The 15,486-nt window shown below is 34.8% G+C and overlaps 1 protein-coding gene across 5 annotated transcripts in view; it reads right to left on the bottom strand.

The window, feature by feature from the left end:
- The window catches only part of LOC143207082 (uncharacterized), a 30,586-nt gene extending 16,020 nt beyond the window's left edge, over positions 1-14,566 (bottom strand). For 3 of the 5 annotated variants that reach the window (XM_076420131.1, XM_076420132.1, XM_076420134.1), the window contains exons 1-2: positions 11,537-14,566; positions 7,909-8,229 (exon numbers count right to left, since the gene is read on the bottom strand). In XM_076420131.1, the coding sequence (XP_076276246.1) occupies positions 7,909-8,229; positions 11,537-11,804 (589 nt within the window). In that variant the 5' untranslated portion in view covers positions 11,805-14,566. Of the gene's footprint in view, positions 1-394; positions 1,654-7,908; positions 8,230-11,536 lie in introns of those variants that run through there. The other 2 variants (XM_076420133.1, XM_076420135.1) reach the window with 2 other exon arrangements.
- Positions 14,567-15,486: the final 920 nt, after the last annotated feature.

The raw sequence follows: 15,486 nt of genomic DNA, 5'->3' as shown, positions 1-15,486 counted from the left end.
ACATTTTTGTGCATAAAGACGTTCTAATCACTGTATCTGTAAAAGGCAAGGGCTCAAACGACCTTGAATGATCTTCAATGACTATATCGTTGAAATTATCTCGCGAAGGACGACAAACGTAGGAGTTCAGCAGTATGCGGTTGCATTTAAAGAAACTAGGTTGACCTTCAAATCTCCTAAACACCTCCACCAGAAGAAAGTTACGTGCACCAAGTAATGAGCCCCTCGAAACCAAACAAGTTTTGTCTGAAACATTTCTTCCTATTTAAAAAAATGTAGAAGTTATTCAGGTGGCTTGTCTTAGGTGACACCCTGTATTCTCTTTATTTTCCCCGATTGTGTGGCCTATCGTGTGGCTAATGCCTTCACTTAGGATGCTGTGGAGCACACCTACCTTACTCGGCACTTCGTTTCTACGTGGGATCGTTGCGAAAACTTTTTGTCACTAACGCGATAAATCGTCTATAATTTTGTAAGCACTTGCGGCGCGATAGAACTCTGATCGAGAAGCGCGGACTGTGTTGGTTCGACGCGGCACTATTGTAAGGGATAGTGCTCGGAGTCGGCGAGACCGAGCGGTGTTGTAGACTTGGCGGACTCTAAGCAACTGGTGGTCTGGTCCTACGCCGATTTGCTTAGGCCTTAGGCTTGTATACTCCCTCTCCCGAGAGAGGGAGATAAAGACATGGTCAGGGTCACTTCTTTCGTCTTTCACGCCCTCTCCTCTCCCCTTCAGTGCCTGTTTTATTTGGGGTGCGCTCGTTTTATGGGGGGTCATAATTCTGTTTAAAACGGTTTCTACCCTAATCTTTATGTTTTATTATTCCCTCAGCTGCTTGCGATTCCTGTGCGCGCTTTATTTGATAATTTTCGTTTTATAATTTTTCGCGTATTTTTATTCGGTGGGTCGACTTTATATCGATGTATACAGGGTGTGCCACGTAACTGTAGCGACGATTTATTGAATACCTTCGATAGCCAGATAAAAAAACGTTTAGAACAGAATTAATTAGTTTTTGGTCGGCTACAAAATGCAACAGAAAAAATTCGAAGGAAATGAACATCACCTTTATTTATTTTAAATGGCTCTGCATATGTTTTAGTACATACAGTGGCTCACGAAAGTATTCGAACGCCCTTTAAAACAGAATAACTTTTTTATAATTGTAACAAACGACCTGATTTCTTATAATCAATTAGAAGCACTGGTTTATGAAATCATATGCAAAAAAGATTTTCCAAAAAATTGTAATTTACAAAGTTACATGCAAAAATAAAAGTCTTTCTTTTTAAGTTTTTTATTAGGGCCCTTGAAGAAAATTTAAAATATATGTTTTGTGTGTAGATCTATGTTAGTTATACACACGCTGAAAATTTCGTCAAAATCGATTAACACTCGCACGAGCTACAAGCGATTAAAAATGTTGAAAATCGTAGTTTTACACGATTATTTATCAGTTTCTGCTTAAAATCCACAAAATCGTACATCTTTCAATGCGTGTCGTTTTTTCCTGCGACAACCGATTTCGATGAAATTTTCAACATGTGTATAACTAACATAGATCTACAAAACATATATTTTAAATTTTCATTAAGGACCCTAATAAAAAAGTTTCAAAAATGCCTTTTTTATTTTTGCGTGGAACTTCGTAAATTATAATTTTTTGGAAAATCTTTTTTGCATATCATTTCATAAACCAGTGCTTCTAATTGATTATAAAAAATCAGGTCGTTTGTTACAATTATAAAAAAGTTATTCTGTTTTAAAGGGCGTTCGAATACTTTCGTGAGCCACTGTAGGTACGTAATATTATTGCTTATGTCAAGACGAGTTCAACAGCGTAGTATACTATGACATTGACATGACCTTAACAGTAATGTAGGTTTAAGTTGTTCAGATTGGTCACGATACTGATCTCTCGAAATAAATGTTTAGACTTTACTGTTAAGACAAATTTAGGATATATGAAGGTCAATACATTTTAGCCAGAATTTTGTGCTTCATCCTAGTTAGAGAAAACATATTGGACATTCTATTTAAAACAAACTGAAGGTGATCTTCATACCTAGATAAAAATCAAATTAACAAAAAACAGATTACAGCACTGTATGTCCCCCTAGAGAAACCATGCAACATTTGTTTGAACATCTTTTTGTATGAATGAATTGTATGAATTTTGAATGAATTGTATACAAATATGATACAAAGTAATGGTGTAAGAAAGAACCATGAAACTTGTAACTTGAAACACACACACACTTCTATATATGTATAAGTATATACATATAACAAAATAAATAAATAAAACCAGTAACTTTTAATAAGTAGAAATTCTAAATTTCTCTGCATACTTCGATGATGCAGTTCGAACAGTTTTGTTGGCTGCAGCTCCAGGCAATGAATCGAGCTGGTCGAAAGCTTATCGGCACCATAGCATAAACATTTCATGTAAATACATAAGTACGTATAATGTAAACAATTCTCTCAAGAGACGCCTTAGTTCATCGCAGAGGTTCGACACTGGACGCGGGACATATACGAAGTATGTGATTATGATGCAGTAAAATGAGATAGTGATGATATTATTTACAAATGGAAAGGGGATATGAGAATGAAGTGAGCGGAAGAGATAGCTCAGAGCAGTTTATGCTACATTGTTTATTGAGTTTTCTGCAACGTGATATGGCCGTTGGCTATTGTTATAGCCTAACTTAGTTATAAAATAAAATCTTTTTGTTCTTACATTTAAATTTACAATCAAACAACGAACAAAATGCCAATGTTGCTATACGTTGTAGATTTTTATTTGTACGTCCATTTGATTGTTTAATGACCCATTGATCAAATACATGCCCTGCTTTGTTGTTTCTCGGGTTCTATCGCGTTGTTCTAAGGTCTAATAGTTTTTGCTTTTTACGTTTGGTGCAAATTTTATGGGGTTTAGCATGGGAGAAATGGATTTACCGAATGACCAGTTCTCGTAGCGACTTTTAGAAGTGCCTAATTTGCAATTTTTTCCTGGGGTTCGTTGTGCCTGTTCGGTGGTTTATTGCTCTTGACTTTTTAGCCTAGTCGGAGTTGTCGATTTTATGCATTTTTCAAGTGTGTCGCACTTTTTCGTTGCCTCTTAATTTTATGGGTGTACTTCCGGCCCTTCTCTGGACGGCTTGTTCCGCACATGGTGTTCATGCCGTGACCGTTGTTAGGGCCTATTCCTATTCATGCTTTTCGTTCGATTTATGGTGTCTATTAGGTCCTTTCCCCCGTTTAGTTCAGATCGGCTGTTTTCAATGGTTTTCTCAGGCCTGTTTTCTGTCTAAGTCACGTCCGTTCTTCCTTTTAGCGTTTCTACGGTCGCGGAGATTCAAGACGCTTATAAGACATCCTTATAAATATGGCGCGTCCATGCGGCTCACATGGGTGCACGTGGGCTGGATCGAGAAACTTGACATTTTACTAATTACTAGAACTTTTGAACCATAAGAGAGATATCGGGATGAAACTTGCACTAAAATTCAATAACAAATTAATCCTATCTACTGATAATTATCGTAGTAAATATATATTTTCTGTAATAATTTTTTAACTAACTGTTTATATTTTATTGTCTTAAAACAATATTTAAAATTGTTTATTTGTTACTTATTTAGTACTTTCTCCAGATAATTCCAATCACCGATGACTTTGTTTATAAATTTCTTGATAACTTATAAACAAAGACATCGATGAATTACATTACCTTGAAAGGATACTTAGATTAGTACCGACGACTCGTACAAGAAATATAAATATGGGCTGATTACCCGGAATAGAATAGTGGCCGGGCGATTTTAACACAGGTAATTGTACCGACCGATTGACCGCTATTCACCAGCAGGCTTGGAAAAAGACCAATGTCCCTTCTACTATCCATTATATTAATTAAGTTGTAAAATATAAGTAGCCGGCGAAAAAATCCGTTATTTTCGAGGAATTTAGTACACACGGTTGGGAGATCGAAACTAATCCCAAGAAAGTGGCCTCAAAATGCAAAAACAAGGAGACGTGACAGTGGTGGTTCGTCGATATTATTAAAATTTTTCTGGCGAATCTATAACAAGCATAATGTGACCCAAGTAAGAGCGTTTTTGACAATACTCATTATTTATCAAAATAAGTAAAATTTAATTTCATGATATCTAGAAAATTCATTGTGTCATACTTCATTTTGCTATGGCAGCAAGGGTGGTAGAGGTTACGTGTTCAAATCCCTCTTACGATTAATAATTCTTTTTTATTTTTATGGTTTTTGAGTTCTTTTTCTTTCAATTTTAAATTTCGTTCTTTTTTTTGTTCCCCTTTTCTTAAAAAATTTTTTCTTGTCTCTTTCTTTATAATCTTGCTATTTATTTATTGGTGCATTTGTCAATAGTGCAATTAGTTATGTATTTTGCGCAGGAAATGGACAGTCCGTAGGGTGGTATGGCCTACTTTTTGAATTTTTGAACCAAATACCTTTTGGGTTTGGTTCAACAAAGGGTCAAACAAAGGATTTTTCACATAAACACGAAAATAGAGCGTATAAAGTACCCGGGTCAGCTCTTCTTCAAACATCAACAAGCATTTACAACTATTAGAAAGTACAAAAAAATATAATTGACTACATATATGGATATAATAGAGGAGAGTCCCCACTATCTTTTGACTCAGTCTCGCATGTTCAGTTTTCGCGTAACACTTCACTTTTTTTAATGAAAATCATGCATTTTTACAGAAACAAATGTTTTTCGAAAACGTTGCGTGATAGAGCAATTTTACTTTCGCAAACATATCACTATGCAAGTCAGTTTTGCACAATGTAACGGCTGGAAAACTAAAGAGAAGTTTTCTCTCGGAAACGAAGCCTCAAACGAAAAATATTCATTCTGCATTTTCGACTTATTTTCTCATGTAGAATCACCTTCTCCACGGGTTGTGTCTAATATGTACTAGGAAACCCTGTGAACTAGAGGGTGGCTCTTATTTTCAACATTTGAATTTTCTTATGGCACCAAGACCTTGAAAGTCACGTGGAGGTCCACATGTCGCACATCGTTGAATTTGTATTTTTATGAGTTGTAAGATTGTTGTAATGAGAAAAATTGTTGTCCCATTTAAAAAAAACTTCGATGACCGTGAAATAATTATGCAATAGCAATATATACTACGAAGTCTCCAACGCGGCTATTATAACAACGATCAGATAAACAAGAATCAAACGTCAATAAATACTTGCTCGAAAACGGTGTAGTCTCGTTTAATTATTTCTAACAACTTATAAGTAACGTAACTCGTACTTTAATTATTGCGTGGTACATACGTGGTAAACGATACAAAATTCAGTGGACGATATTGACAGCGTCGACTGTGTACTGTTAAAGGTAGGCAGCCCGATATCGATTTTTGTGGGAAAATGTGGCATACTGTTATTTGTGCGAAGTATGACTGCATTTCTTGCAAAACTACGCAGACTAACATACAGTGACTCATAAAAACGCTCCTATTTAAATAGATTGATCGTAGTACAGATTAGCAGGAAGTCGCTTAATAAAAGACTTATAGAGCACTAAAAGTGACTAATTTGCATTGGTTTATAAAAATAGCAAGAATATTTGTATTCGAATTTTTAGCCAATTTTTAATAATCTATAATCTATGCCCAAGAGGAAATAAATTGGTTGAATAACTTCTTATAGATGCATCTTTACAATTTCAATAATGGTAAATTAAAAATATTAGAACCCGTCATTTTGACGAATCCCGTAAGCCTTAGTGTTAATCGACTATATGAACGTGTATGTAATGAATGAAAAACACATTCATAAGCAATTTAATATTCTAATCGATTTCCATGCAACTTTCATATTTTACTTCGAATTTTAAAAAATTATTACATAGAAACTTTACTGAATTTGACATTTGAATTCTTTTTTATTAAAAGGTTCATTTCTAATGATATATTTAAATTAGGAATTTACATTATATACCCTACGAAATAATCTCATTTTTTTGTATCATACTCTACGTTTTAAAATACACATAGACACAAAATATATCATATTTTGATGTCTAATATCTAAAAGTAAGTGTTAGTTAAAATGAAGAACAGTTTCAAAATGGTTTAATTTATTTTAGACGCGTTAGAGTACTTTTACGTTAGGGAACTTTTCGAAAGCTATCTTTGAAATAAGAATAAGAAAATAGCTAAGACACTTATGATTGATCCATACATTGTATGTACATATGTTATTCTGTTTTACGAATAATTCAGTCTCCACCAGTTTAATTTTCTTACATACGGCCATTTATTATTTGAATCAATATCGCCACTATGAACGTGTTCAGCACATAAAGCAATTTTCAGAGAACGTACAGTAGATCAAAAAAATGTTGGCACATTGTTCTTCGTGTTAATTTCAGTTAGACAATTAGCGTACTGGTACAATACAGATTATTAAGCACTTTATTATACAGGGTATTTTTAACTCAACTTGACACAATCTTAAATATCTCGTTTATCTTTTATGATAGGAAAAAGGTCGGAGGGAAGGAGTATTCGAAGGGGAAAATACGGTGATAGGCAAAAAGATTTTCTCAAGATCACTTTTCCCGAGATTTCAAGGTCATTGTAGTTTCCTTAAATGGAACTATATATTTTCATTACAACAGTCTTATAGCACATAAATAAAAGAAATTTAATGATGTGCGATATGTCGACCTTCACGTCACCTTCGGGTGACATTTTTTATTTTTCGACACTAAAACTACTTTCCTCTATCTAAGACATACAGTAGCGGACAAAAGTTTAAGACCGCACTGAAGAAGACGATAACTTTTTTAATATTGTACTACACGATTTGAACTTTTTTCGGAAGCTAGAGCAATTAGTTTACTAAATGATGTGAAAAGAAATTTTTTCAAAAATTGCAACTGATCGGAATTGTTGAAAAAATACTAAAAGTTGAATTTTTAACTTTTTTTTGTGGGCCTGTATTGAAAATTTAAAAAATACGTTCTGTAGATCTGTGTCAATTAATCATATTCTGGAAATTTCGTCAAAATCGGTCGATGTTGCAATGAGCTACAAACGTTTAAAGATGGTAAAAATTGCAGATTTTCACGATTTATTGCCGAAAATAAATTTTTGAAAAAATTTCTTTTCACATCCTTTGGTAAACTAATTGCTCTAGCTTCCCAAAAAAGTTCAAATCGTATAGTACAATATTTAAAAAGTTATCGTCTTCTTTAGAGCGGTCTTAAGCTTTTGTCCGCTACTGTACTTCTTCACAGACTTGGGCATTACGAAATCAATTATTTGAGAAATAATGTTTCATTTCATCTCCCATTTGATCAAATAATTCGTACTCTCCAAAATTCTGTTTAATTCGTGTACTAAAAACAATTTTAAAAACGAATGCAGCTAAACTTTAATCATTAAACTACAAAAATTAGCACCTAAGTTTATTAATTAATTTAGTTACTTCAATAACCTCTACGCGAGGTGAAATTATTTATTATATTATTTGAACAATATAACAGTATAACCGTTTGTTTGACAAAAAAATACGACATAAAAGACGCAGCCTCTCCAAATCTACAGATTTCGTCTACTATATTTTTCGATGCGGTAAATAGTTTAGAAGATATTCGCGAAAAACGATTTTATGAGCATTTAATTAATTATTTTAATGTTTGACTCAAATTTCGCACAAATTTTTTTTAATTATTTGGTACAATCCTAAGCATGGAACAATCCTGAGGAGTGCCGTGAAAAAAATTCAAAAATCGAAAATAAAAGCCACCATATTATTATACAATAAAGTATGTGACAATCTAAAATCTAAGTACACGGGATACGTCGACTGATCGGTTGTAAAATTAATTAGTTACTTATCGCAATGCTCGTGGTGCTATTCTTGGTTCCTCTTTCCTCTTCGTTGATCATGACTAGCGACTTCACGTCGCTGAAACGCTTCAGAATTGTCTGCTTCATTATATTTTTCTCGTCGGTCGTTAGATCGACGACAATTGACTTTTCTTCATTGGTAAATTTCGTGATCACAGTTTCTGCCACCGATCGATCGTTCTCTTTCTCTTTCACCAGTTCATCGATCGTCTTCAACCCATTTTCCTTCGCGCCTGTAGCTTCTTTGATCCCTGGATTTTCTTGAATCTCGCTGGAACTGGTGATCAGGCAGATTCCCTGCTCCTCTTCAAAATATAATTTGATTTACTTCATTTAGACATGTATACATACAGTGGATCCAAGAAGTATTTCAAGTTCAAACCAGTGATGATCTAGATGTATATTCTTGGAAGTAATGGGAATTTCTGGTAAAATATTATTATTAGGTGAAGTAAAAACGCTCAGAACTTTTTACTTCACCTAATATTAATATTTGATTGGCATATACATACTATACATTCATTTCTCAAAATCAAATTATAACAAATTTTGTGAAATTGTGCGGGATGATCCAGTTTACCGACGCTAAAATCATCGCACATACGCGAAAATACCATCCAATATCTCATCAGTAGTTTAAACTTAAACGAGTGACATTCGATTCTCCGGAAGGAATCCGAAGAAGAAAAATTGTTCTTTAGTACATGAAATAAATAGAATTTTGGAGAGAACGAATTATTTGATCAAGTGGAAGATGAAATGAACAATTATTAAAATTTTGTTAGTATAAATGCTAAAGCGCGTCTGTTAATATGGGTTCATTAACAATATCGTATAACTCGAACAAGAGCTCCGGTACATCCGTAGTAAATGACGATGTTTAAAGTCAAGCCTCGTAATCAAAACCCGCTCTTAGAATGAGTGTAGGTTACAGAGTTTTATGGATTACAATTGTTGTTACAAACGGTTACAAAGAACCGAAATCAGTTCGGGTTACGGTTACGATCCCTGTTTTAAAACTTTCCGATCATAACCCGCTGTTACCGGATTACAGTTAGGCACTTAGTGACCGGTTACCGGAATTACGTGAGTTACAGCGGGTTACAGTGAGTTTCCTTGGTTAATCGGGTTTGGGTAAGGGTTAGGTATCGAGCTAGAATCCCTGTACCCTGTGCTCTGCAGCGGAGCCGCAGAACAGTCCTTCGTTCTCGATGAATAAGTATCCGGGAAGGGTTGATATTGGATATGGGTATAAATGAATGAACACTGGTACTTTTAAAGTAAAAGTTAGCCTTTATTTCACGGCGCGGAAGGAAGCTCTTTACCATGAGATGTCTTAGCTTCGACTGACTTTTAAGAAGGAAAGAATCTTTGGGACCCCCAGAAAGGAAACCAGAGTCCTTTCGTATCTCCAAACTGTTTAGGTTAGCCCCCCCACAGTTCGGCACTTGTAAGAAAGTATACTTCTGAGAACGTTCCATCGATACTTCGTAATCTCTGTTTAAGAATACGACTCTGAGATCGTCGATTCATTTTTGTAACTTGTTGATAATCCAACAGATGATTTATGGCACCCCGTAAGTGTCCACGTTGCTTTCTGACTGTTTCTAACCCCGGTTCTACGACTAGCGGCGAATCTAGGCATGGCTTTATGGACTGCAGCCTACGGCCTCCATCGCGATCAAAAAAATAAAAACTTAAGAACTTAAAAATATTGTTGATACTCGAATCACAATTTGGGTTAATTGGATAGGTCCTCAAACAGTGCTGTTAGCCTAGGGCCCCAAAATAAACTGTCCGCCGCTATCTAGTAATCACCTTTTTTTAACTCAACTAACCTCCTCTTTCGAAGGGGTTGAGTGGTGCTAGAAGTCCCGTTTCTCATATAAACCTATGTAAGATTTAGTAATAACCAATAACCAGGCTCCGGATTTTATGCATTTATAACAAAAATGAGCGAGTGCAATTTAAAACAGTGAAAATATTAAAAAACTTTAAGAGTATTAATATGCATATTGTTCTCACCACATTAAAATTATTAATGGACAATATAAATTTATATTTAGCTCCTGCGTCTTACAATCGATGCACAAACTTTTTATTTTGCATAAACATCCAGAGTCTAGTAATAACCGATCTAGAGATACTTTTTTTCTTCTTTGCATAAACTATAACTGTCATACTTCGTTTTTTATTCATACTGTTATTTATTGTGAAGTTAGCCCGTTCGTTACTCTTACTAATTAAAATGTTTCGAGTATGTATAAAACTTGTAGATTGTATAAAATTCTGTCTCGTGCCTTAAATTTCACATACTTATTCTTAATTCTTATAGTTTTCTTTTCTTCTTAATTCTTTTAGTTTATAAGCAGTTTTTTATAACAACAAACACAAAACATTATTTTACTCAAAATACCATGTAAATATGTGGCTTACACACCATTACAATTCTCAGCCCGCCATATAGAGTGATCGGTAACTGGTGATACAACTGAAAAGAAGATGATCCTACGTCCTACATACAAAAGTAAATCGAAAATGTAGAACAATTGTTCTCGCTCGCGCGTCTCGCAGAGATTTCGCTATCTGACTCGCGAACGATCGTTGCTCGAACACGTCGCTCAACGTGCCTCGCACATTCTGTTTATGTTTACGCGTCAGTTGTACTTGCTGCCTTTAAATGTATGCATCCATTAATCCATGTGACCGTTTCTTTTCTCTGTATTGTCCTCTTTGTCCTGAACACACTCTGTGCCCAACATCTACTTTATTTCAAGTTCTTCTCTCGCTGAATTAATTTACTATTCTTACCTTACACTACCCGCTCTCAAAATTAATATTCTCGCTCTCACTCTCAAGGAAGCTTTGTTGAACAAGAAAATTGACTTTGAAAATCCGTCAAGTTCGCGTGCTTAGCATTTGTAACAAGTAAGTAGATAAACTGTAAGATATGAACAGACACGTCAGACGATTCAATACCACGCGAGTTCGTCGAATTCTAAAACTCGATCTCTTCGAAAATAAAGCCTCGTGTGAAAAAATTTTATTACACATTTCTCATTAGACTTATTTTTTTTTTTTATGTAGAATCACCACCCTCTCGATTGTATCACTAATTACCGATGAACCTGTTACATGTATTGAGCTGGAACTAAAGTTTGTAGCGTTTTTAAATGAAACTTCAAAGATAAAATCAAGATATTTATTCATAGGTTTTTTCAATAATGCGATGACGTACCTTAAGAATGACAAAAAGTAAGTAATACATCAGAATGGAAAATATGTTATTGACTAAACCTCTATGAATAAATATCTTAATTTTATCTTTGAATTTTAATTTAAAAACGCTACAAACGCGTTCGTTCCAACCCAATATGTAGTTTACAATATATGCACACAGAGTGGAGGTTAAAGAATGTATGAATACTTTGTACACCGACTGTAAAAATATTAAATCCGCAGTTCCATTATAAATTCTATGCGTATGAATTATAATACCGTTTGAGTTTAAACAATTTGGTTTTGTTAAAGAACACAGAATGTCGAACGTAAATATGCAAGTGTGTGTGTGATTAAAATATTATTGATCATATTATCTAAATCAAGAAATACCTTTATCGTCGCAACAAAGGAGTTCTACATCGCAGTCACCCTCTTCATCTTCCTCTTCGTCGTCGTTCGCTTGCTGTCTACTCGAGGAAGGGGTAATTTCGGTGAATACTTCCGTCCTATCGGAGACTCTATCATCACGGGATATCATCACCTTCGGCCAGTTGCTCGACGCGAATAATTTCGTGGCAGCTCTGCTCTTCCTCACGTTCCCTTTGTCCTTTCTCGAAGGGTCACTCGATTGGGAAGGACTGCGTTCTTTCATTTTCATTTCTTCTCTCTTCCCGACGAGCTCAGTTATCCGTTACAAGTAAACGTACATTCAAAAAAGAACGTCGTCCAGCGCCTGTCTCGACGACCGTGAAAATAGTCCGTGATTCGTCCATTCCAAAACAAATATTTTCGAGACGATTGTAGGTATTATATTGCATATAATAGCGCGGAGAAGTTTGAGGGGGCGACTAGAAGTACACGAAGCGTAGAGAAGGCGTACCGAGAAGAAAACCGAAGGGGGAAGAACAGATCGATGGAAAATTGTTTCGATTGGAATACACATTCGCGTTTTCCATGCACAATTCACTCGCCGGCCATTTCTCAACTTTCTCGTCTTTCCGTTTCTCGAAACGAAAAAACTTCACCGCAAACAACGTATCCCGCATTTTTCGCATATAGGTCACTTCACTTGAACGGGTAAACGCACTTTGAGAAACTAGCGTTTAGCTTGGAAACATTGTATGAACATATAGCCGTTTAATGCAAAAATGGCGCGAGCCAAAACAAGTAATCATTGCATAAAACACTACATACTATGAAACACAGTAATATGGGATTTTACGCAATGCTAAAATTATATCACAAGTACACAGTAGGATCCCCACTATCCGAACGTCCGGTGTCTAAAGTCTTCAGTTCACCAAAACATGCTCCTGCTGCTAATCTCATGCTGACTGTTCTAATATTCGAACAGTCATGTCTAACTGTTTATTTCGAATAATCAAGGTTCTACTGTATTTTGTTTAACGACGATAAATCCCTTGAGAGATGTGCAGTTAAACCAAACGGAGAAATATTAACTTACAACACCACCATCGCATTAAACAACGTGTACTTGAAAGAAAACAAAGTAAAAACACTGCGCGGGAATTTAGTAGGCAGTAAGTAATAACGACTGTAAAATATTTGATGACTATAGAAAGGAACGCGTACATATGTTAGAAAGTGAATCGGAGCTGTATCGCACGAAAAGTGAAGTCGACAACCGAGGATTCTCGCGTGTCGCGTACGATTGCACTTGTTCCATCCCTCTTCAGGAAAACTTCTTATTTCGGAAACCCTTCGCAATTGGCTGACTAGGACGCACTCGTTTGGCGCAGCGGCGCAGCTCGTGAATGAAATGTTTACTAGGTAGACAAAGAGAACAACGAACGCTTCTTTTCCCCGGTATCGCTGTCGCGTTCACCACTTTTTTTTACCGCAAGTACACTCCGCGACAACACCATAAGACACCATAACAGAATCAAGTCTGTGTTATGAAAAAACTGCCATGTATATACGTATCCACTTATATACATTGTTCACCTCGTGCGAAGTATTTTTCCGTCAACTATAATTAATACGTTTAAACATTTTACTATTTTCATTTACTGTTTGATCTATCCACTTTTATTATAAATACATCAAATTCGCAGTTTCGTTATAATTTGTATAACTATAATTAATTAAACAAAAAAAAAATAAAAGTGTTGTACCTGAATTGCAACAAACTGGAATGAAATAGAAAATTTTCTATAATAGTATTTGTAAATTCTGATAATGTTTTTACTTAAAATTACAACTTCTCGTTTATTCGTCATAAACGAATGAAATCAACGGTATAGTTATTCTCTCGCATGAAAGTAACAATTTTCGAAATGACCTAACTGGACTTATGCCGTTTTTAATATTTTAGAAACGGACCCTTCTTTGTATAACTATTCTATATACTTTATATTGCAGTCATCATCCTTCAACCATCCTCCAACATCTGCTAAATTTCCCACATCCTGTCATTATGGTGCCACCACCCCATTTGACTGTGTGCGTTATCAGTTTTCGTCAAAATGTTTTATTTTTCTCTCTTTAAAGATAATTCCTTGTTTCGTTTAATCGAGGTTGCAATTTTTATTCGTCGCACCAAATAGCTGACTCCCAAAATGACGTTGTAGGTTTTTAGATGAAAACTTAAAAATCGTGACATTTAGTTCTTTCTTCGTAACTGCGACAAACAGCAATCGTTAAAAAAGATTACTTTGTTATTCACTTATAAAAGTTATTCAGTTTTAAAGTATGAACGAATACTTTTTACACTGACTGTAAGTATTGTAAATATTTCACACAAACATTACAGAAGAATACATATTAGAAACTGCCAAAGTAAGTAAAAAGATATGAATATTATATACAGGATAGACCAATATAACTTTGATCACCTTGAATATTTTCGTTATTTGTAATAATATGTATATGAAACATGGTACATGTATACAAAACTTGCATGGTAAGAGGGGGAAATATTGTGATGTATGTAATCATTTTTTTTATATGGAAAAGAAGACGTTTTAGAGATTTCAAGGTCGCCGTACCTACTGAAAATTATTTCAATCAGGTTTAGGATATACGCGAAGACATATATACAGGGTGAGTCCGAAGAAACAGAACACGTCTCCGTTACTTTTCGTTGTACAAGTAACTTCTTTGGACAAAGTTACACTGTTTGAAGGGCCACATGTAACGGTGTAAAGGAAAAAATTTGTACAAGATTTCAAGTTCATCGATATTTTTTTAAATGGAATGAGGTATTTTTTAATGCATCAATCGATGCAGCTGGACATTCGTTATAAAAATATCACGAGATATTTCGATTTAAATAACTCCAAAACACCATTACTGTCGTACTAAAACGTTACACAAGTAAGTAGACGCTAACGGCTTACAATTAGTACAACAGTAATCGGTGTTTTAGAATTATTTAAATCGAAATATCTCGTGAACTAATAACTTTTCGACATACATAGATTAGTACTTTTTTATAACGAATGTCCAGCTGCATCGATTGATGTATTAAAAAATACCTCATTCCATTTAAAAAAATATCGATGATCTTGTAAAAATTTTTTCCCTTACACCGTTACATGTGGCCCTTCAAACAGTGTAACTTTGTCTCAAGAAGTTTTTTTGTACAGCGGGAAATAACGGAGATATTTAGGTGTTCTGTTTCTTCGGACTCATCCCGTATATGTATACATATACGCAAACACATATGTATGTACGCAGAATTTGATATTCTATCGATTCACGATACAGGAGGAAAGTATTATTACAAATAACGGAAATATTCAAAATAAACGTCAATAAAGTAGAAAGTCTTTTGCGTAAACTTATTATTATAGGTCCTATAGTAGATAAATTATAGGTCGAAAAATTCTGAGAAAATCATGGTCTCCTTGATTCTTTTGTACTGAATTATAAATGGAATAAAAACCTCTTTAAAATATTTAACTCCATCTGGAGATCACACCACGTCATTCCTTTGATTTTAAGATCATTTCCAAGATAATTACACAAATATACAGGGTGTTTGCGTCATTATTAACCTGTGTTTTTCTTTAAAAAAAGCTATAAAGAAACGAAAGAGGAAGAAGTCATTCTTGTTTCATTTTTGCAATAAACACATAAAGTCCTCAGTCTACTTACTATGTATAGTGATTTTTATAGTAGAAAAGGGCTTGGGTTCTTCGAGTTCATGAACACGCGAGCCGTCTTTACAATTTTTTTTTTGCCGCACGACAAAAAACAGCGGTGTTCGCTAAAGTTCGCTTAGTGATATTGATTGGTTTTGTTTTGGACTATACACATACAGTGGATCCAAAAAGTATTATATTTGAACACTAAATACCAGATTCTCTAAAAATCGC

Source organism: Lasioglossum baleicum, chromosome 3 (assembly GCF_051020765.1).
Source record: "Lasioglossum baleicum chromosome 3, iyLasBale1, whole genome shotgun sequence".
NCBI classification, from domain to species: Eukaryota; Metazoa; Arthropoda; class Insecta; order Hymenoptera; family Halictidae; genus Lasioglossum; species Lasioglossum baleicum.
Note: the sequence above shows the minus strand (reverse complement) of the source record. Positions and strands in the feature narration are given on the sequence as shown.